The sequence below is a fragment of the Megascapheus bottae genome, chromosome 9 (genome assembly GCF_031878675.1).
Source record: "Megascapheus bottae isolate mThoBot1 chromosome 9, mThoBot2.hap1, whole genome shotgun sequence".
NCBI classification, from domain to species: Eukaryota; Metazoa; Chordata; class Mammalia; order Rodentia; family Geomyidae; genus Megascapheus; species Megascapheus bottae.
Genome location: NC_143517.1, coordinates 40,036,129 through 40,063,618, shown reverse-complemented (window position 1 = coordinate 40,063,618; position 27,490 = coordinate 40,036,129). Strand labels below are relative to the sequence as shown.

Genomic DNA, 27,490 nt, shown 5'->3' with positions numbered 1-27,490 from the left:
TTGAAATAGGAGAGGGAAGGGGGAAAATCAAGATGAGCGGGGAGGGGGGAGGGAAATGGGGACCATGACATGAGAAAGGGTATCAATGTTTGTGACGTAATGTAGCTTCTATCTGGTGAATGTAATGTAACCCTTCTATTAATTACAATAAAAAAATATATGAAAAAAAGTTCTGCTTTGGGGGCGAGAGCATAACCTAGTGGTAGAGTGCTCGTCTAGCATGCATGAAACCCTAGGTTTGATTCTGGAATTGGTACTGTGGCTCAAGTGGCAGAGCACTAGCCTTGAGTAAAATGTGTCCAAGGACAGTGCCATGCCCTGAGTTCAAGCCCCAGAACTGGTAAAAAAAAATGTGCCTTACTTTTAAAACTGGTACTAACTGATACATCCTTCAGAAATAAAGGATTTGGGGAATCTTCAATAATTTTGAAAAGTATAAAGGAATTCCTGACACTCAAAAATTTGAGTTATTGCTGAAGAGCAAGTGGAAATCAGTATATTTTCCAATAGCTCCTTTATTCACAAACATTTATTAGCACTTGCTATGATGACTATAAGGGGTTAGGGTATTGTTTTTTGGCTGTACATTGTAACTTACTTTTTTTCCCAAGTTTTGGTGGTAGTTCACTTAGAAGTATTCAACTTTTGGGACTCATGCTTGCATGTCTTTGCCATTTAACCCATGCTACAGTACTTCGGACTATGGAACAGAAACATGTGCTGCCCAGACAATTTTCAGGAAATTTATAACACCTTTGAATTCTGAAGGAAAACTGACTTCTTGTTTTAGGAAAATTTATTTAAAAAAAAATACCAAGCTGGAGCCTGGCACAGTGGCTCACGCCTGTAATCCTAACTACTCGGGAGGCTGAGATCTGAGGATTAAGGTTCAAAGCCAGCTGGGACATAAAAGAACTTGAGACTTATCTCCAATGAACCTCTAGAAAATGAGAAGTGGGGTTTGGCTCAAGGGTAAGATAGTAGCCTTGAGCTGAAGAGCTCAGGGACAGCACTCAGGCCAAATTCAAGCCCCATGACCTATCAAAAAAAAAAAAAAGTGACCAAACCAGGCGTGGTGGCTCATGCCTGTAATTCTAGTTACTAAGGAGGCTAAGGTCTGAGGATCAAGGTTCAGAGCCAGCCTGGGCACAAAAGGACCTGAGACTGTGTGTGTGTGTGTACTTTATCTTCTTTTTTTATTGTAATGTATAGAGGGGGTACAGTTATATTCATCAGATAGAAGGTTCATTACTTCTCACACATTGATACCCTTTCTCATGTTTTTGTCCCCATTTCCCTCCCTCCCTCCCAATCATCTTGTTTTCCCCCATTCTCTTTCCTATTTCAAACAAACAAACAAATACATATATACTATATGCCAGGTAAAAATGTCTGATACTGTAACAATATGAGATTAACCAAAGGCAACAAAAGAAAAGAGAAATAACATATTTTACATTAAGAACAACAATCACACAAGATAAAGCTCTTGTTAAAATACCTGGCGGTTCCTCAAAAGACTAAACATAAACATAGAGTTCCCCTATGAACTAGCAATTCCACTCCTTGGCATTTACCCAATTAGAAACAAGGACATACTAAAGCTACTAGCACAATGATGTTCACTGCAGCACTGTTTACCATAGCAAAGATATGGAACAAACCCAGATGCCCTTCAAGAAGATGTGGTATTTACACACAATGGAATTCTATGCTGCTATCATAAAGAATGACCCACAAATTGCCCCATTTGTTAGGAAATGGAAAGACTTGGAAAAATAATATTAAGTGAAGTAAGCCATACCCAAAGGAACATAGGTTCAATGGTTTCCCTCATTGGTATAATTAGTACACACCTAGGACTCTCCTAGCAGAGGAATACAATAGCTTAAAACATGGATACATAAGGCCATATAGGATGAGGCTAAATGAAAGTCCCTGAGACTTATCTCTAATTAACCTCTAGAAAATGGGAAGTGGGCTTGGCTTAAGGGTAGGGCAGTAGCCTTGAGCTGAAGAGCTCAGGGACAAAGTCCAGGCCTCCTTCAAGCTCCATGACCCACAAAGAAAAAAAAATAACCAAATGAGCCAGGCACCAATGACTACGCCCATAATCCTAGCTACTCAGGAGGCTAAAGCACAAAGATTGCTGTTCAGAGGCAAAGCCAGGTGGGAAAGTTCATGAGACTAAAAATAGAGCATATCTAAAACCTTATCTCTAAAACACATGAAACTAGTCCACTGTTGAACACAATTCCCTGTTATAACACTGACTACATGAGAAACCTATTGTTTTGTTCGAGATGTCCATTTCAGAAGATACTTTATTTCTTGTTTTAAAGAATCAGGATAAGTATAGTTTGTATTTTGGAATAAGTCCATTTATATACTATAAATCAAGTGATCGCTGAGTAGTCTGAAGGAGAGTAGCTACTGGATAAATTATGTGACACAGTTTTTAATCACTAATAAAGGAAAAAAAATCCACTGTAAAATAGAGGTCTAAGTTAAGAAACCAAGCATTTTACTGTTATTTACAAGTAACACTGAAAAGAGACTACAAAAGAAAAAAACACATTCATTTAAAATAATTTATGAAGGTGTCATCCTATTTCCCCAGTTTGCATCAACTTTAATGTTACCTTCTGATGTCCTGGGAAAGCGCCAAGTCTTATTTCTGCATCAACAAATGCTTCTTCATCCAAAATCACAACTTCACTATTACCTCCATCTTTCCATTTTGGAGATGTCAGGTTATGGACCAATTTAATTGCTACTGACTTGTGCACAGTGTTTGTATTTGCCCAGTATATTCCAATTTGAAAAGCTTCCTGAAAAAGAATTCCTCAATTATTTTTCTTAACTATGGTCTTTTTAATATCAATGTATTAGATTTTAAAGTATCATATAATAGGTCTACTAAGGCAGCCAAATATCTTCCCCCTTTTTTGTAATGACAACATATGTTTAATCTTGATTTCCAATGTCTTTGATTCACAATTGAAATCCACATTTATAAAGGGGAAAAACACATTCAAAAATGTGACTACCAAAGGCTTAAAAATGGAAAGGTTTCATTTGACAAGAGAGTAATCTGTAACATTAGGTTCATATAGGTCAACATTCCAATTACATAAGGTAACAGCATTTGATTTTGTTTTAAAGGAAAAGTGCAACTGAATAAAGATGTTTGTGGACTAAAACTAAAAAGAAAAAAAACTCTGATATTCTTCTCTATCAGGCAAATAATTTTCTTATGATTTATATTTATTTTCTTTTCCCCTCCCTCCCTCTCTCCCTTATTTCTCCCCGCCCCTCCTTTCTCTTCTTTCTTTCCTCTCTATTTTTCTCTTTCTGTGCTTTTCTGTGTATTGGTCCTGGGTGCTGTTCCTCATCTTTATTGCTTTACCACTTGACTCATCGCTCCACTTACACCTTTTTGGTGGTTACCTGAAGATAAGAGTCTCATGGACTTTCTTGCCTGGCTGACTTTGAGCTGCAATCCTCAGGTCTAGTCTCCGGAGTGGCGAGGGTTACAGGCATGAGCCACTGGCACCCAGCTCACTATTTTCTTACAGACGTATATATTATATAGTTGCTTCATATAAAATTTCTTCTTTTCAGTCATATGAATTCTTCTTGTCTAAGTTTTACAATGTGATCTCCCTTTCTCTATGCCTTTATTAATTGTATTACTATGTTATAAACAATACAACCAGGTGAATATTTGTAATTATAGACATCCAAGTTCACTTATTAAAGAAAAATGATTGTCTAGCAAGCCTTGGTACCATTCAGATTTCAAAGAATTTTTCAGATCTGCAAAGAATATCCAGGGAATGGATTAGGACATAATATGGGTTTGTATCCATATCAATTTGAGAAGATAAACCCTGGTACTTGTCAAATGTTCTGTATACAATGGCAACAAGAATGTAACTAGTATAACTTACCACATTTAATGACAAATCAACCATGAATACTGCTGGTGGGAAAAAAAAACCCAACGACTGAAAAGTCTGAATATCAAAGAACATTCCACACCCCTTATGTATGCACTTACCAGGACAGTTTTCCACAGATGATTTACTCTGTTAAGCTCATAAAGGCAACCTCAGAATAAAATCTAGTTGTTGAGAAAAAAAAATTGCGTTCATTTTAAAAGTTAATAGTACCTGAAAATTAGGAGGGATAATAATTTTGCCAGCAGGAACCTGTAGAACAATCTTCTCTCCTTCAAATAGCCAGAGGTCCCACTTGGACTGATTGATAAGCAGGGCCCAGGGTAGAAGTTCGATCAACAATGTTCTAACATATGGCTTCCAGATAGACAGCTTCACTTGCATTGGGCTGTCCCACTGACTCAGCTGTTCATTCCTGTTCCAAATACGACATCCAAGAGACTCAATGAAATATGATAACTTGAGTATTCATGAATATGTTTAAGGATTCCAGACACACAGTGCCTCTTAATGACACCTTTTCATATCAAACTCATTCAATGTGCAAGCAGGAGAAAAACCACTTTTCATGTACTTATGTACTTATGAGTTAAAAATACTATAAAATATACCTAACTGGATGATGAAAGATCAGAATATGCCAAATACATGTATTTAGTCCCTCCCCACAGCCAACATTTTACAGTATCTACTATTTGTAATATTTACAAGTATAGAAAAATGTTGCTAAATAATGGTACCTGTCAGAATCCTTCTTGTTATAGGGCCATGTGGGGACCAGGATCTTTCCTGGCCCATAGAAATCATCAAGGATCTGATTAACTGTGCCTCCAGGATGGATTTTAGTGGCTATTTGCCTAATAAGTGCTGTTGAAATGGGAACGGCACAGTCTGAAGGATCATATTCTTCCCTAGGAAATGAGAAGAAAAACAAAAAGATAAGTTTCTAAAGTGGTCTTTAATACTATAGATTAATACTTTTCTATAATACTAAGCCTACTTTTTGTGATTTAGGAATTTATGACAGAGTTCTGGCATGATCTGGGTACTGGATTTTCCTCCTCATCTGCCCATGTTTAGATGAAAACTCTAGTCATACTGTCAACTAAAACAGAATAAGTTGGGGCTGGGAGTTTGGCCTAGTGGTTAAAGTGCTTGCCTAGCATGCATGAAGACCCGGGTTCGATTCCTCGGTACCACATACATAGATAAAAGCCAGAAGTGGTGCTGAGGCTCAAGTGGTAGAGCTCTAGCCTTGAGAAAGTCCAAGGACAGTGCTCAGGCCCTGAGCTCAAGCCCAGGACTGGCAAAAAAAAAAAATAAATAAAACAGAATAAGTTAATTAAATATAAATTATATATGTTAACACACACACACACACACACACACACACACACACACACACACACACACACATTAGAACCAGCAATCTCACTCCTGGGCATTTACCCAAATGATCACAAACAAGGTCACATTAAAGCTACCAGCACAACTATGCTCACTTCAGTATTATATACTAAGATATATAGCTGAGATAAGGAATGAACCCAGATACCCCCAGTAGATGACTAGATCAAGAAAATGTGATATTGAAGTAATGTACCTACTATCTGGCAAATATAAATGTAACCCCTCTATTAGTTACTATAAAAAAAGAATATGAGCAAGAACAACAAAAAAAGTAAATGTGATATATGCCTCTATCAGAAAGAATATCACCCCATTCATAAGGACATGGAGAGACCTGGAAAAAATCATATTAAGCTGAACAAGCTAGACCCAAAGAAACATAGGCTACATAGTTTCCCTCTACAGTAATATCTAGCATATCTATTCCCAGCAGTGGATCACAGTAGCTCAATAGCTATGTACTTATAATCATATAAAAGGATGATAATCAAAATGAACTCCAAGATGGAAATAAGTGGTGTTTTTTTTAATGTACTGTATGATATTATTTTTTCCCCCTTACCCCCTTTTGGTTTATCCCGTTGTTACTATTTTGATTTTGGCACTTTGTGTCTTGTATGCACATTTATTTGATTTGGGGAAGGGAAGGGGAATAGCAAAATGGTGAAACAAAGGACAAAGGGCGAACTAAGCAATGCAATATTGATGCTCTCAAGACACTATTTTATAAATGAACTTTACAACTTGGTGGGGAGGGGAGGAAGAGGGGAAGGAAAATGGAAGAAAATGAGGGAGGGGGTAACAATGTTCGACAAAAAATGTACTCATTACCTTACTTATGTAACTATAAACCTTCTATATATTTCCTTTACAATAAAATAAAATTTAAGAAAATATAAAATATTTTGCCAATACCTTGCTTGAAATGTTAGGTGATGTACAAGGTCAGGTTCTATGTTCTGCAGTGGTTTTTCCTGTCCTTTTCCTGGAATAATCTGTGTTTCACTCAATCCCAGACTCCTTTTCTCTAAATGTATGATAATGGGGTCTGGAAGATGACTCCTCATGATAAAAAGAGGGCTGAACACAATCTATAAAAATAAAAGGACAGAACAACTTTCATATTTGCTTTTCTGCAGTATTCCAGCTGTTTGATGCTGAAACAAACTCGCAATAAATCTCTTCGTTGGGTCACTCTGACCTTAATTTATTTTAGAGCAGGAAAGGTCAGAGTCACATACCATATTTCACAGTTGTGAAAGCACTCACCATTCGTTGTTGCACTTGAGAGTTGGGTTCCAAAGTCAAAACTGTGCACCAGACATAAATAATAGAACTGTCTGAAGCTGGCACCTGCAAATGAGATGGAAAAGGGTCCTATCAGATACTAACCAGTCTACTAATTAGTCAAAATAAGACATGGATTCAGTATTAGTTTGGATGATAACAATGTTTAAAGTTATATTTTAAAAAAGCCACTCACAACAAAATCTGATTTTATCATGGCAAAAGTGGAGGAGCAGAGTCAACAGCTGAGTTGATAAAGATAAAGGGCTTTGCAATGGAGAATGTGAAAGAAGATAATAGAGAGCAAAAGAGAAGATTTATTCTTTTTTTAATATATTTTTATTGTAATTAATAGAAGGGTTACATTATATTCACCAGATAGAAGGTGCATTACTTCACAAACATTGATACCCTTTCTCATGTCTTGCTCCCCATTTCCCTCTCCCACCCTTCCCCCTCATTTTGTTTTCCTCCCTTCCCTATCCGACTTCAAATAACCAAATATGCTTATATATAATATATCAGATAGCAAGGTGAAATACTGTAACAATATGAGATAACCAAGGGACAGCAAAAGAGATGAGAGATAACATAGAACATTAAGGACAACAATCACTCATTATATGGCTTTTGTTTCTATATCCTGGAGGTCCTTTCATTTAGCTTCACTCTATATGGCTTTATGTATCTAGGTTTTGTTCTATTGTAAATCTCTGCTAGGAGAGCCCAAGGTTTCTACTGATTATGACAAATGAGGGAAACCATTGAGCCTATGTTCCTTTGAGTCTGGCTTAAGAAGATTTATTCTTATGGGAATAAAAATGAGGATGGTGAAGACATAATAAGAACTGACTATCACAAAAGTCCTCAAGTACAGGTGCTGCCACCTGTATTTCCTCAGGCTTGATGTACCAGAATCTTTTTTCAAGGTTCCAGGTAGAATAGGTATAGGAGGGCAACCATTTCAGAAGCACTATTCAAAGCTTTTCTAGATCTCTCTTTTTTACATATTACTTTATAATAAGATTAAAAAATAATATTTTAATAAATTAGGTACTGCCTATCTCAAGTAAAAATATGTTGTAGAATTTTCCCTCAGATTGTATTTTCCCTCTCTAGATTATATTAATTGTCATACCTGGATAACAATGCTGTCCTCAGAAGCTTTGGGATCCAGGCACACATCTCTTGACCAATCTTCATCTCCTTTGGCCTTAACACACAACTCTGTCAACTCACTGTTTTCTAATATGTATGAGGGTAATTTCTGTTTCGCTGTGAGGCAGTCAAAATGTTCTCGAACTACAGCTTGACCATCTTGACCAATGTAATGCTGAACAACTTTTAGTTCTATGCTTTGAGACAAGTAGCTACAGATGATCTGTCTTCCACAGATGATGATCTAAAAGACAATGTAAGATTTAATCAGTTTGGGCTTTAGTAACAATAAATATAGACTCATTCAGACAATTTGATGTTCATTAAAAATATACTTAGCTTAGTACTTGAAAGACTAAAAGGAAACAGGACTTTAAGGAAAGAGCTGAGTGCCAGTATTCAAAGGATATGTCCAGCCAGGTCTAATGCCTAGTTAGGAATACAGTCAAGTACTTGAGAGAGAAGATGGAACTGGGGATAAAGACTTGTGAAATAAGTGTAAATAACACTGAAAGAGGGAAGGGTAGAAGCTCAAACCCAGAAAAGTGACCAGTACTGTAAGGAGGCTTAGGGTGAAAAACCATAGAATGGCTGGAAAATGTGTGTGTGTGTTCATCCATCTATCTACCCATCCACAGTCAAACCTGCATTGTAACTCCTTTTTAGGGAGATGAGGATGGCAGAAGAAGAAAAGATAATAGAGATGGGCAGAGGGATGAAGAAAAGAGAGCAATAGAGGTTAATCTGACTAAATTATAATATATGCAGGTGTGAAATACCACTGTGAAATCCTTTTGTGATGTTAATAGCACTAAAAGTAATGAAAAAAAAGCAATAATGGGAAAGTAAAATAGGCTCTGTGGGAACAGACACCAATGGGAGGTCCACTAGAGTGAGTGAATGAGGGTGAATATGTTCTATGTACTTCATGTGTATGTATGTACATTAAACAATGAAAGTTGTGGAAATTTTTTAAGGAGGAGGACAGGATGAGGAATAGTGGATAGAGGGACAAGTTTAGAGTACATTGTACACATGTGTGAAAATATAATAAAACCTTTTGGGTTACTAGTGCTTTAAAAATTGTCAATAAAAAGAAATTTTTCTTATATTAGTTGAAATTGAATGAATATTACAGTGTTCCTATTTGTTCACATCCCCACCAGCATCTGTTATACACTATTGGTGGGAATGTAAACTTGTTTAACCACTCTGGAAAGCATTATGGAAGTTCCTCTAAAGACTTAGTGTAGAGCAATCCCATTCCTGGGTATTTATCCAACTGATCACAAACCAGGCCACATTAAGCCACCATGTTCACTGTAGCATTATTTACCATAGCCAAAATATGGAATCAACCCAGATGGTCCTCAGTGGATGAGTCTATCAAGAAATGTGGCATTTATAAACAATGGAATTCTATGCTCCCATCTGAAAGAAGGACATTGTTTCATTCATTAGGAAATGGAAAGACTTGGAAAAAAATTATATTAAACAAAGTAAGCTAGAACTAAAGAATTATAGGTTTCATGTTTTCCCTCATTTGTAACAATCAGAATGTGTCTATAAATCTACAAGTAAACCCCTGAATAGTAAAAAAAAACTTACACTTGAACATGATAAATTAAACAGGACTCTAAACATTCACGGTGAGACCAAAGGAGGATATTGTTAGGAGAGGATCACAAGGGCTCAACAGTTATGTGCATATAAGGTGATGTTTATCAAAATGAACTTGAAGAAATGGAAGCAAGAGGTTTTTAATTTTACTTTTTTTGTTTTGCTCCTTTTGTCACTATTTTTGATTTATGTACTTTTGTATGTAAGTTTATCTGATGTGGGAAGGGGAAGCACAGACATGGTGGGAAAAAGTGTGAAAGAATTCAGCAGTGATATTCACAAGGAACTATACTGAAAATGAACTATACAATTTGTGGGGGAGGGGGACCAAGAATGAAAAAAACTGGGAGAAAAGGGAAGAGGTGACACTGTTCTAAAAGAAATGTACTAAATACATGACTTATATAACTGTAACCCCTCTGTACATCACCTGTACAATAAAAAAATCTAAAAGGTATATTGTAAATGTACTTTTATATAGGACATATTTTTTAAAGGCAAATTATTTTATAACATGAATATGTATAGCATACTAATATATCATGTTATACATATTATTTTATAATATGAGAAATACTTAAAAAAAAGGGGGGCCTAGTGTTACTGGCTTACACATGTAATTGTTGCTACACAAGAGGTTGAGATCTGAATATTGTAGTTCAAAGTCAGTCCAGGAAGAATAATTTATGAGACTCTTCCTCCAATCAAACACCAAAAAAGCTTGGGGACAGCACTCAGGCCTAGCGTTCAAGCTCTAGAGCTGGCATTAAAAAAGAAAAAAACACAGTTTGTAAAGTAACCCTTATATAAACTATAAAGTAACCTTTATATTTTCCTAGTATCCTAGTTGATATTTCTATGCCATTACAACATGGTTATGCTGTACCATGATTTTTAAATCCATTATTAGTTACACAAATACATAAATCACTATTTTTAAATGGATTCTGTATTCATTCCAAACAAATCTATTAGATTGATAGACCTCAAATTAAATGCTGTTGTTTTGCTTGGTGTTATTTGAATAGTGGGATTTAGTGTTTTCTTTATCATTTGAATTTCTGAGGAAGGAGCACATATGTCAAACAAGCTATGCTTCACTGTTATACTTCTTCTAGTACACCAGGCATTATAATCTTTTAAAAACTATGTTTTTAGAAGAGGAAACCCTGAAAGTCAACTAAACCACAATTCTAAACTAGAAGACAAGCTTTTTGGAGCATATGCTAAGGATTACTAAACAATTCATGCTAAGTCTTATGATACCATAGCAGCAGATAACTTTAAATAAACATTTGCAAGTGTTGAGGCAGTATTTGACTCTGTTCTTATTATTGGTATTCCAAGGCCTAGCAATACATGTGCATGACTCTGGCTTCACAACCTCTGTATCTCAGGAGATTCAGAAGAGAGTATTTCTGTCTTTTACAAAAACCACAGACTCTCTGCAGCCATCTGGGATTCAATTCATTTGGAGACAAAGATTCCGTTGGTGAATTTTTACAGTTTCATTTTCAACTAAAAATCCTGCTAAATAGGCTTTCAAATATGATTGAAAAAAATAAAAGAAAAAGAAAAAGAAAATCTTCAAAATGTCCAGGGAAAGATGACTGCTTAGATGAAGGACAATTCAAAATGGCTACTCACTGGAACGCTGCTCTTTCATGGTGGCAGGTTCAGGGGAGCTGTCTGCTTTTCTTCAAAGTGGCTTTTAAGTGTCTTGATTTTGAAAATTGTAGTTAGAATTTCAAGATTAATTTATCAGTTGAAGACAGCTAGTTAATTTTTTAAAATGTAAGGTTTCTCTTTAATACACATTTCCAGGTTTCACACTAATTCCTGTCTTTTCCCCAAGCCACAAAGATGTGTATTGAAGATTTCCACATATGATTTTACTTAGCAGGTTTCAGAACTCTTATTAGATCAGTGCCAAGAAGAATAGTGATATTAAAGAACAACTCCAGAGCACCAGATGCACTGAAAATGATATCTTAGCCATGATTAAAAGTGCATGTATAAAAACACAAATATGCATACATACAAGCTTTTAGAGTAGTAAAGGTTTCTTCAATGAAGAAATGGGAAACACAATAGCAAGTAAGTATACATGAGTGTTATCTAATGTACTAAGTTCCTGGGGGATTTGGTATATGGGGAAATGAGAATATAGGAAAGGTAGAACCCTCACAAACAAATATCAATGTTGAAAAGAGCTTCAGCCAGTTCTCTATTGTCCAGGGGCATATGAATGCAGTAAGTCACATCGGGGATCTGCATATACTCACCTCCCCAAATGAGCCCTCGTAATTAGGCAGCTGCAGTTTATTGCAAATGTCCAGGCCCAGATGGAGCAGAAAGAAAGAAGCCAAGACACGAGGGAGGCGTGAATCCACGAAGCTTTTCTGAAAGCCTAGTTCTTTTCTTCCTTCCTAACCTCACCATCTGAGGAAATCTTTCTGATATACTCTAACTATACTTCACCAAATCTGATTATAGATTTAAAAACCTGGGTAATACGTATTAAATCTATTTAAAAGGTACTTCAACCTTTTACTTGTTTGTGTGGCTGAGGAAAAGAGGGAGGGGAGTAAGGTAAAACTTGAGACATTCTTAGAAATACATTCTTTGAATGACCATTTTCTGACATTTGGTATACTGTTGCATAATATCTATGCAGGAACATTGCATATATTTATTCCTAAAATTTAACATCACTCCATAGAAAATGAGACAGAAAAATGAGACACTATTTACTCTTATATAAAAAGGCCATGTAGTATTAATCGTTCCTGAGATTATTTTATTGTAGTAACTCTATTTGAACTTCACTGGACTATGACAATTGGGCCAGGGCACACATTAGCATTTTGTGTACAAAAACTCATTCAATCCTCATGCTAACTTCTTGAAGAAGGCAATATAAATACTTTCAATTAATAGAGAATCCGATTCACGGCCAGGCACATTGCTTCTCATTCTTGCTACTTCGTAGGCGGAGATTGGAGGATTGTCTTCTGAGTAGAGCTAGAGCAAAAAAGTAGTTTATGGGACTCCAGTCTTATGAGCCAATGATTAGGTATGGTGATAAGAACTTGTCATCCACAGTGACAAGAAGAAGCCCAGTAGAATGAAGTTTAAGATGGCCTAAAAATAAAGTAAGTCCCTACTTAAAAATAACCAAGGCAAAAAGGGGCTGGAGGGTGACTCAGGTGGTAGAGTGCCTACAGAATATGCTCAATCACAAGAACTTCCAACAAACAACTAAAGAAGGAGAGGGAGAAAGGCAGAGGGCCAGGGAGAAGCAGAAGGGAGGACAGAAGCTGAGAACAGGGGGAGGGGAGAGTCCAGGTAACAAGACAGGGAGACAGAAACTGTTTCACAAAGAGGTTAAATAATTTGCTGGAAATCACATAGGGGATACTGATTGACAGGTGGTCTATAATCTTAACTACCACAGAAGATCCTGCCATTTTACTTCTGGGTAAATGTTCTAGAAAACTAATGCAAGAGCTGAGCAAATGGAAAAAGTTTAGTTCAGAGCTCTGATAGCTGAAGAATGGCCCCTGGATGAGCATCATCAACATCCCTGGGAAATTTCTAAGACATGCAAAGTTTCAGGACACTGGAAGAATTTTCTATATCTGAAATTTTGGGCCATTCTACTCCTTAATAAGACCTCCAGAGATTCTGATCACATGGGCTATACCACATGTTAATTACTTTCTTTTAGACTTTAAAAACATCAACATTTAAAAAAAGTTTATCAACATATTTTTATCAATATATTTTTATCAACATTTATTGTGGCAACTGTATATTATAAAATTTTCTGTTTTTTAAAAAGTTATATTACTTCAAGTAAGTCAGGTTCAGAGAGACCAAGGGCATGTATTTTCTCTGATATTTAGAAGACCTAAAATATAAACATATAGGAAAGCATACACTGGGCCATATGCACATATCCACAATCAAACTAATTAAAACATGGTATATACAGGGGTAGATTTCCTATGCTGTAACTCTGTTGAACAAACTGACAGTTTGAGAAAATAAATAATAGGAAGCTGAGGAAGATAAGACTTAAGGGGAGGGGGACAGAGGAGTTGGAGAAGAAGGGTGTGCAAACAGTCATAATACGTAACACACGAATGTGAAAATGAAGCTTGAGGGGCTGAAGGGCTATAAACAAGGGACTGGTAGAGTCCTCATAAAAGGTTGTGTGTCTGTCACAGCTCTGGAGAACAGTAAAAGTTGGTAGGAATGATAAGATTTCAACTCAAATTATGGAGACAATATCCTACTAGTTGGTAGGAATCAACAATAGAGGAATGGGCTTCTCATTTGAAATAGTCCAATGGAAGCTGAAGGATCATTTCTTAGACATGTGTAGTAGATGGAAAGGTGAATGAGACATTTCCAAAAGACTGCAAAGAATAGAATCAGAAAGCCAATATATATCTGTTGGGAAGATATTTATTGAGGGCACGTGCATATATGAGAACTTGGAGGGCAGTTGTGAGTCAGTGACACTTCAGTGTGTTAGGACTGTACTTCAGACAGGTACCTTCATTTATAAGCTTCACTTATCCCATGTGTATAGTTTCTTGCCTGCTTTGAACATTAGTTCAAATTCTACACATTTTTCAAGCTTCTTAATGAAGCTTCTAAATGCTCTTAACACTTATTGTCAGTTGTATTTGTGGCTGGATTTACATAAATCTGCAACTTAAGAGCCAAGACTATGTCATATACTTTGGTGTTTCCCATTTTATTCTATGTTCCTCTGCAGGCAATCAAGCTAAGAGGAATGAACAGTTTATGAGGAAGACGTCCATACTTCTTTTCTGAATCTTCTGCTATGGTTCTCTTGATTTCTGTTGCACACAACAATTGAGAACAGGGGTTCAAGTCTCTGATTAGGTGTGGGCCAATAGTAAAAATATATATAATATATATATATACATATATATATATATATATATACATTACTGCCCTACATCCTTTGCCAATTGCTTGCTTCTTGCTTGTTTGTGGCATAGGGTAATAGAGGAACTTCTGCTTGGTCAAAGGAGCTCCTGCTTTCAAGGGTCTGAGTGCAGTTCACATAAGCCTTGGGTGACTGTCACAATCCAGGTGCAGATGTGTATGTTAAAACTCTTAGGACTGATCCAGTTTCTTTGTATACCAGTTAGATTTTAATACTTCCTTTTTTCCTTCCTATTCTTATCATGTGCTCTATGTTTGAAAAACATCCCTTAGGAACCACATTTTTGGTTCTTAAGAATGCACAAAAAAGTGTCAGATACTTTTTCCCTTTTGCAGTCTTAGAACTTCAAAAACAGCCAAAAGGAAGTTTTATAAAATATATAAAAATATGTGCTGAGAACTCAGGTTTTATATGCCAAGAGTTAGCCTGCAGTGAATTTTTACTGCAGTTAATATTAACTCCTATGAAAAGAGAAGCTTGCAGGAGACCCAGGCCCTCCTCTTTACAGGAGAGTACTGCACCACTTTCACACAGGTTATTCTCGTATGGAGGAGGAGAACAACTCTGGGTTATCCACTGGTGGATTATCCAAGGTCTCCACCACCCTTTGCTTCTTCTCCTTCTCAGGAAAGGCCCTGGGCTATTTTTCACAGCTCATTAGCACCTCTACCAGAAGGTAGGTGGTGACAGGAAGAAGAGGTGAAACTAAAATCAGTAAATTTTACTGCTCGTTAGCAGCTCTTGTAAAAGACAGGGAACAATGGAACTGAGACTACCATCACTACCTCTACCACCAGCAGCAGCAGCCTGATCAGCAAGCACTGGTCTAATCCTCACCGGCACAGTAGTAGTGGGCACAAGTAGGCATAGCCATCTTTGATGGACTCCTTCCTTTTGAGTTTCATCTTCATTATATAGAAGATTTAGAAGTTGCTCATGAACACAGACTTACCTGCTTTTGTACTCCACTGAGTTGTTGAACCTTGATGATGAGGGAAGCCGTTCGACCCTTGTAATGAATTGTTCTGATGAACGTCCCAGCATGGTCCACACTGAAGGGCTCAGACCATCGCCAATTGCCCCAACCTTCAATACAGATGTGTAACAGCTGGACAGAAAAACGATACTCAGCATAATGCCAAACATACCAACAAAAATCTTATCCTAAAATGAAAGTCTCATTGTTGGAAGACCTTCCTATTTGCACATCTACCATCTGATTTCTTTCCAACTTGAATTATTCATCCACTTCCAGCTTATTTCACCAGTCTAAGAATAGCAAATATGCCACATACAGTCAATGTCATTTTTCAGATAAAAATTTTAACCTTGTAAAAGGTAATGGTACTAAGAAATGGTCAAAAGTCTGTTGAAGATTTGAGAAAATACCATTCCATTCATTTGAAGGACGAGAAGATTTTTAAGTAAGATTAAAGAATGCTGGTCTGAGATGATCATTTATTTCTTCTTATGATTACACAGTAGATAAAGCTGTTTGTTATTTTATACTTTAAATAGCCTTACTTTTCTTTCAATAAAGAATAAAAGTGAAGATGCAGTCTTCATTAAACACATTCTTTTTAAGATATTGCAGTATCAAATAAAAAAAATCCCATGAATGTTTTGATGTAAGAAAAATGTTTTGTTCCTCTTTTTATTGCATTCCGTATTTATTGTAATGTTTACCAGTTTAATCTCTTGATTAGTATTTTTATTTATTCATAATGTTTGCTACTGTTGGAATTTCTTTTGTGCTTATTAAAAATATATTATTCCGAATACTACCCACAAACTGAAGCTGAGAAAACAGAATTATAGTAATATATAGTAATAGAAAAAACTCACAATAACTAATTAGTACTTCTTTAGGCTCTACATTTAAATGAAAATGACGTTTTACATGCTTTGGCTATTGGCAAAGAAAAAGTTAGCCAATTTGAATATTTACAACATGTTTTCTTCACAAAATTATCAGTACAGTGCAGGCAGCTGACAAGAAGCATATAAGAAGCACACATATCGGAACCATCATGTACCAAATGATTTTTCTTATGTATTATATAGCCTATGGGCCCATGTTCTCCCACCTCTGAAAGGAAAGAAAGCTCAGGAAATACTTCCAACTGACAGATTAAATACAACTTTGAAAATCTCCTTAAGAGTTATCATAATAGATATACTCATGATTTACATGAGCATTGCTATAATAATAATAATAAGTCTTGTTGGAAGAAGATGATTTTCTAGTTGCAGGCTTAGGAGGAACCTATGACAAGATGCTTCTGTTTTAAAATTCCCAAGCTCACTGGTTATCATAATATAAATTCTAGTGGATAACTAGGTGGTACTATTTGGGCTTATAAATATCTAAAGAAAATATTCAAAAGGCTACTACGGACAAAGGCTGGTAACTAAGATTAATATACACACACACATATATATTTATATATATATATATCAACAAATATTTTGGATAGCATGTATCCTAAAGAGAAACCTACTCTTGTATACACATACTCTACATAAAAGTACCAGCATATCTTTGAAGTCTGAATATTAGTTACAGGAAAAAGAAGAAAAACAATAGCAGTGTTTGCAACCATTTGTTTTTTTGTTTGTAAACAGCAGCAACTAGAAATAAAGTTTAGGGCACACACAAAGTAAAAAAAGTTTACTTTGGAGAGATGGGTAGCTGGAAATGACAAAAAAATTAATGAGGCAAGGTACTTAAGATCAAGCTATTTTTCCCTAAATATTTCGTAGACTCTAAATATAAAGTTTTAATATACCTATGTAACTTTAACTAAGGAATGTTTGTATTTGCATGTGAACTCAGTTCAAAACAGCTGCTTTCTATGCACACGGTTTTTAATGATGAGATTTCATGTTTTGCTAGGCAGCATTTTTTTCCCTAAGACTCTTGGCACAAATATTTTGTTTGAATGATTAAAAAATCAGATATTGTTGGGTCTAGTTCACATAGAAAGGTTGGCAAGAAATACTCATAACACCTTTCTCCATATGCATCATCAATTATTTGTAATGTTTTGGTCTCCTGTCAAAAAACATCTAAATATCAGCCTGGTGTCCATGGCTCATGTCTATAATCAGCAATTCAGAAGGCTACAGATTGTGGTAATGGGTTAGCCCAGGAAGAAAAGACCTTGAGACTTCTCTCTAGCAAAAAAAAAAACAGGACTAATGCAAGGCTCAATTTCCAATCGAGCACTGGAAAACAAACCATTTAAACATCAATTTAAAGGCAACTGAGGCATATGGTTCTTTGGAGAGGAGTTATATTCTGAAGAGAGCATCTATACAGGAGGGCCACGAGTGTCTTGGTCCTCTGTCCTGTGACGTAATCACTAGGATTGGAACTAGATTTGGGACCTGGATGGCAACGCCCAGATAGATGCCCACAGACAGCATGCCAGGGTTAGAGGTATTGTTCTTGCAGGACTCAATAACTACATTTCACTCCTATGGGTATTGAAAATCTCTACTTCATAACATCTTTTTTGATAGTGTTGAGGATAGAACCTTGGGATTACCAGGCAAACATTCTATCAATTGAGCTCACACTGATTTTCATTTCTAGACTAAAGGAAATGTGAAATCGGGCTTGGACACACACACACACACACACACACACACACACACACACACACACACACACACACACACACAGAGTTCATGAGATGTGTGTTAGACTCTGATTTTAATGCAATTCCTGTGCACAATTCATTCATTACATTTTCATTACCTGAGAGGGTGGCAACATACTGAGCACAATGGAGGAAATAAAGAGGCAGAAATGAGGATTCCCCTCCCCCCACCAACAAGGAACATATGAACTTGTAGGGAGAAAAAGACAAGAGTGAATATCCAGCAGGAGGCTGGGGAAAGGCGCAGTGTATTTGAAAGTCCAGAGGAGGGAGAGTCTTCCTCAAGCTTCACAAACCACTGGGACTCCACCGGAGTAAGATTTCACCTGGAACATGAGACAGTTCATTCCCAAGCTAAACAGACAGTGTGGGATGTGAAAAGAAGAAACAATGCTTAGGACAAAATTAGTAAAAGGAAAAATGGGAAATGATGGAGAAAAGAGTGGGACAAGGTTAGACAGGGAGATTTATATGGTGGCTGGCTCTAGTGATTTGTGAAGCTCAAGAACTGGTGCTCTAGTCAGAATTGAGCAGGTTGTCTCTGAAGTCTCTGGTGAAGTGAGCACTGTGCTAACAATGAGTAAGACTGGCAGGGGAAGCAATGTGGGGAAGGGAAAAGCAATGGGCTCAGCCTGAAGTCCTAGGGATTTTTATGTTGTCTTATCAACCTATAAATTTTCTTTCATCTCCTTTCTTTTAAGTATTAGCCTTACAAACTCTCTTTACCAGCTTCACATCAGTTTTATTCATTTTGGCCTTTGAAATGAGTGTCTAATATGTTCTACTGGTGGGAGGGAGCGAAATAGGAATCTTTCTTGTTGGAACTTTTCAATGACAATCCAAAGTAATCATTAGAATATAGTGGCTAAAATTGTTGGGAAGTCCCAAAAGGCTACATTTTTTTTTTTTTCTCAGCAGAACCTCCCTCTAGTTCTGCATTGGCAGCCAAAGTCCATTTGTAGTTTTCCTAGTGCAAACTTCAGATGGGAGCACATATACAGCTTTGCACTAATATTTCTTCCAATACAAAATAAAACTTAAAACAGAACAAGTGTTCCAGGGGTTAGACATAGGTTCTTTGGACCATACACGGTCATGTCCAAAGGGAGAGCTCCTGAACTGATGTATTCTGGAGGAAGGGAAAAGAAAATAGAATCTATGAAAATAGAGCACATCAGTGAAGGCAAATAGTTAAGTAGAAATTTGAAACTATGTTTTCATACATAACTGATAAAAGTAACAAATACTTTTCTGTGAATTTAAGTATTTCATTATTCATTTTAAAACTTTTCTTCAGGAAATAAAAATGGCCTATAGACAGATGAAGAAATATTTGACATCTCTGGCCATAAAAGAAATGCAAATCAAAATAACTTTGAGATTCCACTTCACTCCAGTTAGAATGGCCATTATCCAGAAATCTAATAACAACAGATGCTGGTGGGAATGTACCCAGGAGGGATCACTACTATACTGTTGGTGGGAGTGTAAACTCCTACAACCATTCTCAAAAGCACTATGGCGGTTCCTCAATTGGCTAAACAGATCTCCCCTGTCGCCCAGAAATTCCACTCGTTGGCATTTACCCAAATGTTCAGAAACAAGGACATACTAAAGCTATTAGCACAACAATGTTCACTGCAGCATTATTTACCATAGTGAAGATATGGAATCAACGCAGATGCCCCTCAGTAGATGATTGAATTAACAAGATGTGGTATCTATGCTGTCATCAGAAAGAATGAAATCACCACATTCATAAGAAAATGGAATGACTTGGAAAAATCATATTAAGTGAAGTACTCCAGACCCAAAGGAACATAGGCTCCACGGTTTTCCTTATTTGCAATAATTAGTACACATTTAGGATTTTCCTAAAAGAGGATCACAATAGCTCAAAAACTGTGTGCATAAGCTTGTACAGGATGAGTCTAAACAAAATGAACTCTAGGTTAATGAAATAAGAGGTTTATCTTTGTGATTGTTGTTCTTAATGTACTATGTGAAGGTATTTTTTTCTCTTTTTTTTTCCCACTTATGGTTAATCTCATGAGGTTGTTGTATCTGAATTTGTATACTGGTATACTTTATATACACTTATTTGTTTATTTGAAATAGGGAAAACAAGGTGACTAGAAGGGGATGGGCGAGCGAAAGGGGAACAAAAACACAAGAAGGGGTATCAAGGTATGAAAAGTAATGTACCCACTACCTGATGAATGTAACCATAACCCCTCTATACATTATCCCGACAATAAAATACAATAAAAAAAACTTTTCTTCACACTCATTCCTTTCTTTTGCATTTTATTCTAATTTACTCTATAGTGACTGAAGAGAAACTAAGCAACTTCAAAACAATATCTAATTAATTGAAATGTAGGAGAAATAATTAACAAGCAATCCAAGGGAAAAAAAGCTGCTGAATATATAACAGTTCATTTATATATTTACAAATTTTTTATTTATTGATAAATTAAAATTTTGGCATTATTGACTTGTTAAATTTAAAACTCATTATTGTAAGAATAAGTTGTTGAACAAATAAATTTAATGAAAATAACTAATTAAGTATTAAATTTGGGTGGTGATATTTATATGTAAAACACTTAAAATGTGAGCATTAAAATAGAAAAGTTTCTTATTTTGAATGATCTTTCAACATAGGAGCTATGTCTCACCCAAATAATGTGTTAAACTGCAAATTAATGTAATGATAAGACAGGTGAGCATCATAAGTAAAAATTAAGTACAAATATTAAAAAATCTCATATGTATAAAATTATCTGGAAAGCAAATTAAATGGTTAAGGAAAACTGAAATGAATAAGTGATGTTACATAAATTAGCATAGAATGAAGTGAAATCTGTTGTTCATTATGGCTTTTTCAAGGCAGTTAAATTTCAGGATGTTATGGGAATTTGAAATAATGCTAAGAATTTAGTAGAAAAATTTCTACATAAATGCTAATGTGTGATGTCATTATGACTCAATATTGAACCCCTTTGGATCCTAAAGATATATCCTGTCACATTTTTGTGGAATATAAAAATCTACCATCTAGAAGAATGATTAAATAAACAAAAAAAATAAAACTGATTAAAAAAACAAAAACAAAAAACAACCTTTCCAAAGCAGTCTTTGACCACTGTCATGACATAAGGTTGGGAAGGTTTTTTTTTTTTTCCACATAGTCTGAGAAGTAAGTTTTTCCTCATAGTTGTTTGAATCCATTGAAGTCACCGCAATTAGCATGAAATAACTTTTTTTTTTTTTTTTTTTTTTTTTTTTTGCCAGTCCTGGGCTTGAGCTCAGGGCTTGAGCACTGTCCTTGGACTTTCTCAAGGCTAGCACTCTACCACTTGAGCCTCAGCACCACTTCCGGCTTTTTGCTATGTATGTGGGGTACTCAGGAATTGAACCTGGGTCTTTGTGCATGCTAGGCAAGCACTCTACCACTAGGCCAAACTCCCGGCCCCTGAAATAACTTTTTATAGTGAGAGGACATCATAGTCATACTAAAAATGTTGGATGATACAAAAATTTTAGCTACAAGGTTAATTCTTTTACCAAATATTTTAGTGTCAGAATTGTTTCATCAAGTCTATAAAGGAATTTATCCTAAGTTAATGCCATAAATATGTGCAAAGATTGATCTATGTGTGCGTGCTCTTTAGCACTGTTTTAATAATGATAATTTGGCACTACTAGGGAATTGGCCCAATAAAACATAGTAAAAATAATTATACTTACCACATATGGTAGTTCTAGGGATAGACTTAGGTCCTACATTCTCACTCTGCTTCCCGCCCCGCCCCCCACCAAGGACAGTACTCTACTATTTAGCTACATGTCTTATCCAGCTTTTTCTTCTTCATCTTTTTTTTCCCCCCTGGTTAATTAGGGATAAAATCCTCAAGCTATTCTGTTCTTGTCGGCTTTGAAACATGATTCTCAGATCTCACCATCCTGAGCAGCTAGGATGATAAGGATGATAGGAACTGAGTAATCAGTGCCCCTCTTCATGTACTTTCTAGATGTGGAGGAGGATCGCCTCTGGCCCATAGACTTGTAAAAGGCCCTCAAATTCATCTGATACATGACAAAACTGAACAGATGCTTCTGGTTGTTTGCTGCAACTACTAGCCTGTATTGATAGGTACTGATAGTTTTGTATGGTCTGGAATGATGCTATAAATATCCAAATGGGCCTATGTAGAAAAAATATTACATCAGGACAACAATGCTGAGTGGTAGGGAGATTTACAATCTGAACACATAGGCTTTCTGTTCTTAATGAATTCATAATGTATAATCTTCCTGAACTTTGAAATCTTTTATAGCATGAAAAAATGTTAACACCATTGGTTGACAGTTGATTTACCTAAAACAAACAAAAACAAAAAACAACCAACCCTACAAAAAGGTGAATTCTATTTTGGTAAAAGAAAAAAATATACAAACGGAGATTTTTTAAGTGATTATTTTAGGGTTCTGGGGTTATGTTTAAATTTCTATTTTCAGGTATTAAATGTACGCCCTTTCATGTAATTCCCATTTTTTCCTTTTCATTTCAATGCATATTAGTTAATATGATCAGAAGCATAGAAGTATTTTGCCTTTGTATTCCTCCATTAAGAGTATTTTCCTTTGGCTCAAGTGGTAGAGTACTGATCTTGAGCAAAATCACTCAAGGACAGTGTGCAGGCCCTGAGTTCAAACACTAGGATAGGTACCCACATATACACACAAAAAAAACCAGGGTGGGAATTCTAATTCATTTATTTATTTTTTGAGTATCAGTCCTGGGGCCTGAACTCAGACCCTGGGCACTGTCCCTGAGTGTTTCTGCTCAAGGCGAGATGGGGGAAGCTTTGGCTATGACTAAGACATCTGCATTATTGGCACTTTGAGCCTCATCATGGTAGCCTCACAGGTCTGTGCACAGGGTCCAGGTTGCTATAGTATACAGTTATGTGATTCTTAGACACAATTTAATGGGATTGTGTGAGGATTTTGTGCAATTTTGTAAATATTTCAGGGATATACAGCTATCAGTCAACTGTGCTACATGTAGTGGTTATGAAGAAGAATGAGAAACTTCACATATCCTAGAAATGCTCACAATAAGCTGGGCACTGGTTCACTGTGGTTATCCTAGCTACTCAGGAGGCTGAGATCTGAGGATCAAGGTTCAAAGTCAGCCTGGCACAAAAGGACCTGAGACTCTTTTTTTTTTTTTTTTTTTGCCAGTCCTGGGTTTGAGCTGATGATCTGAGCACTGTCCTTGGACTTTCTCAAGGCCAGAGCTCTACCACTTGAGCCTCAGCACCACTTCTGGCTTTTTTCTATGTATGTGGTACTGAGGAATCAAACCCGGGTATTCGTGCATGCTAGGCAAGCACTCTACCACTAGGCCAAACTCCCGGCCCCAGGACCTGAGACTCTTATCTCCAATTAACCTCTAGAAAATGGGAAATGGGGCTTGGCTCAAGGGTGGGGTGGTAGCCTTGAGCTGACGAGCTCAGGGACAGTGCCCAGGCCAACTTCAGGCCCCAGGACCCATAAAAAAAAAAGAAAAGAAAAAGATACTGATCAAAATTGCATTGCAAAATCTTATTACAGAAAAACTGTTGTAGGACTCTAGTGGTGTTTTGTTGGGGGAAGTTAAACATTTGATCAAAAGACTTATTTTAGTTCACTGGAGAAATAACATGAAAAGATAGGCTGAAATGGGATAAAATAAACAAAATCAGACAACAGTTTATATTGCCCTTGACAACCTGGGAAAGAGGGGTTCTTACTGTACAAAATTAATGTCTATAAGGAATACTAACTGCATTAAAACAAAAACAAGTAATAAAAGTAGCAGGCTATGGCTTCAAGTTAATTGCACAAACAACTTCTGGTTACATTTACTGCCAATATAATTTGGAAAGTTAACTTTATATTATGAACTTCTCAGTTTCCTGTCCTTTAATAGTTTTGATCATGACCCAACTGAATATTAATTCTGGAAACAGAATTAGACTGGAATGGAAATCATTGTTTTAGGACGTCAAATCTCACTCTTAGCAGCCAAGATGCATGTGTGTAGTTTACTGAGGATGTGGAAAGGTGAAGATCAGCGAAAGGCCAAGGGTGTGAAAAAGAAAGGAAGGGTGAAGAGGCAGTGAATTTTTATGTTAGTAACTGGTATTTTTCCTTAGAGCATCAGTAATCAATACATACAGAGATCCATACATGAATGATAGTGAAACAATGTTCTTACTTAGCTGTTTGAAACAATACACTTAAAAATCTCCACAGTGCATTATTTCATTTCATAATATAGTTTATAATAGTCATTTAAATTTCCACAGATAAGTTTTCACATGTCGCACATTTCTCACCAACAGAATTAATCAATGGCTCAGCGTATCTATAACCAAGAACTATGATACGTAAGCATTGTTTTCACAAATAATAATAAACAGAACTCTGAGTTCAATCTGTTCATGTACTTTTACTGCATAAGCATTAGTCTGTTCATTCTCTGGCTGAAGTTTTACACTTATAGCAAGTAAGTTTAAGAAGGAGAGCAGAGCTAGGTTAGTGGCTCATGCATATAATCATAACTAATCAGTAGGCTGAAATCCAGAGGATCAAAGTTGAGGCAAGTCCAGGTCTCTTTCATGTTGTTCTCAAATGTAACATTCATTGCCCAGCAAAATTTAGAAGACCTGTCAATAAGTACCCTAAAAAAAATCATATGGTTTTTTGAGATTGTAAATTTATTTTTAGCTATCAAGACAATTTAGACAATTATAATCCTAATCCCTAACCTTTAATTAGAAGGAGAAAAAAGAAGCCAAGTGATGGATATAGAAGAAATCCAAAATTCCTACCTATTTATTTTCATTTAATTAAACTGTAAGACTCCAGCTCAAAAATAACCAGCAAAAAGTCAGGCTGGATATATGGCTCAAGTGGTAAAGTACCAGCTGAACAAATACAATGAGTGTGAAAGGGCCTGTATCACCAAACAAACACCCCGCTTCCACAAAAAAATAACAACAACAAACAGGGTGAATAGTTGTGGCAGTTTTGATTTGTACTTTTTTTTATTTGATTTTAGCTATATGACAGTGGAATGGAGATAGGTATTGTCTATTATTTTAACTATCTAAATCTAAATTATCTAAATTAGGGAATGTGATTTACTTAAAAATATTTGCAAAAATAATAAGCAAGTAGTCTCATATATTAAAATATTTTAGTTAGAAATGTTATTCATGGCCTTTAAAGCATTTCCATGATGAAACCAGATATACATATATAAAGTGGAAGAAAGTATGAAATGATATATAGGCTAGTTTAAATGACGTAATTCAGACATTACATATATCTATATAATATTAATGTTTCTAAGGGGTATGAGTTTTCCTAAAGTCAATTTATAATTAAAAGCCATGAGTGATGGTATTAACAACTGTTCTTAAGTTCAGAGTTGTGTGGTTATCTGTTTGTCCTTAATTTACTGTAAAGTGCTGAAAAATGAAGTTTCAAAAGCCTGAAATATATGTATATATGTGTATGTAGAATGATCCTTACCTTCTCTTTAAATTAATAACTAAAGCAAACACAAATTTTCTCTTTGCTTGTACTAAGAATTCAGAGATTCTAGTGTTATGTAGACATACCCTTTTCACAGTAAGCCAATAAGTATTATGTACTTTATTGGACACAATCCTTTAGCAGATGCATTTAAAACATGGCTGATGAAAATAATAAAAGAATAGTTTAGTTGAGCAGAGAAATGGAAGCAAGCAAGGCAAGTGAAAACTCCTTCAAAAAGTCATTCAGATTTGGATAAATATTCTAGGTTTGTGAGTCAATTATCAGGTTCTGGTTTTGAAAATTGATTTTTGACTAAATATAAGCATAAATATTAGTAAAACCTTCCTAAAACCTTAATTAAAATACTCTTTCATGTTGTTCTCAAATATAATATTCATTTCCCAGCAAAATTTAGTTTAATTTAGAAGACCTGTCAATAAGTACCCTAAGAAAAAATCATATGGTTTTTTTGAGATTGTAAATTTATTTTTAGCTATCAAGACAATTTAGACATTTATAATCCTCACCCCTAAGTTTTAATTAGGAGAAAAAAGAAGCCAAGTGATGGATAATAGAAGAAATCCAAAATTCCTACCTATTTATTTTCATTTAACTAAACTGTCTTGCCATATTAAGAAAACATTTTTGTAAAGGTTAAACAAAGTATTTCATGGAAACCGCCGCTTCTTGGTGCCTGTATAACAAGAAACATGAGCTAACCAAAGTTGTGCAAGTTGGTTTTCCTTCCCAGTGAGGGAATGTGGTATCTAAGACCTTGACCTAACTCATTTTATCCCCAAGTGTAAGTCAAGCAAGTCAAACATGAACTAATGCCTGAAGGGAAGTATCTGACTCCAAAAGTATGGATTATTTCACATTTATCTTAAAATCTGCTTTCAGAGTTCTTAAAATTCACTAACTTGGCGAGTCAAGAATTATCATGAGAAATGAAATAATTTCATAACTATGAAGTCATCCAACATTCCATGCATTTGACACTCACTAGGCTTGGTCATGTCTTGGGCATTATGCTGACCTTTAAATAATAAGTTCTTCAATATCCTGGAAATAATTAAAAGCATGGGAATAATTTTAAACAGCATAGTACAATAGGTATGACATTGCCTTTCTAATGCTTTTGTTATACAGACTCATGGTAAGAGGTTATTATTAAAGACAATCACATTATGTATGCTGAGATCTTTATAACATTCTCAATCAGTACATTCCATTACTTAAAAATATCAAAAGAACCCCTTCCTATGCTTTAATACCTTTTCTTCAAGCATTCAGCAGTAACACTCACATTTAAAATTAATTCAGTGGAGAACCTTTATGTTTGGACATTAAGAAGTCACATTTGCAGAGCAATGGCTTGTGAAAAGGCTTTGAGTGTCTTGTAAAAAGCTTAAGGAATCTCCATTATGTTTTCTCCAGAGTTGTATTTCAGTATCTAAAATTTATTGCCTGGAGGAGGACAGAGAGACCATTAGCAATACCGGAAGTCATTCCTCTGGCTGCTTCACAGCTGAAATGATCTTCAGGCAACCCCTTTCATGCAGGTTTACAGAAAACTCCAGAAATCAGATCTTGGGAATGTAGAAAGCACCCTGCAACAATCCCATCTTAGCTATTTCTTGTGAAAGACTTTAAAAATCTTTAAATAGGTCATACTGCAAATGATGTTTGCTTTTCTTTTCTGTTTTTTTTTAACAAAGAAACCCTAAAATACACAGCCAAAGAAATTTCAATCTCAAACTTCTGTCTCTAATTTAAGTAGAATAAATATATCTCCCAACAGA

General features: G+C 35.8%; 1 protein-coding gene across 1 annotated transcript in view; it reads right to left on the bottom strand.

The window, feature by feature from the left end:
* The window catches only part of Vps13b (vacuolar protein sorting 13 homolog B), a 494,062-nt gene that overhangs the window by 42,742 nt on the left and 423,830 nt on the right, over positions 1-27,490 (bottom strand). Inside the window, exons 44-50 of the mRNA XM_090339134.1 lie at positions 15,377-15,532; positions 7,798-8,061; positions 6,642-6,725; positions 6,288-6,463; positions 4,703-4,873; positions 4,176-4,377; positions 2,643-2,831 (exon numbers count right to left, since the gene is read on the bottom strand). Of these exons, the coding sequence (XP_090195260.1) occupies positions 2,643-2,831; positions 4,176-4,377; positions 4,703-4,873; positions 6,288-6,463; positions 6,642-6,725; positions 7,798-8,061; positions 15,377-15,532 (1,242 nt within the window). The remainder of the gene's footprint in view (positions 1-2,642; positions 2,832-4,175; positions 4,378-4,702; positions 4,874-6,287; positions 6,464-6,641; positions 6,726-7,797; positions 8,062-15,376; positions 15,533-27,490) is intronic.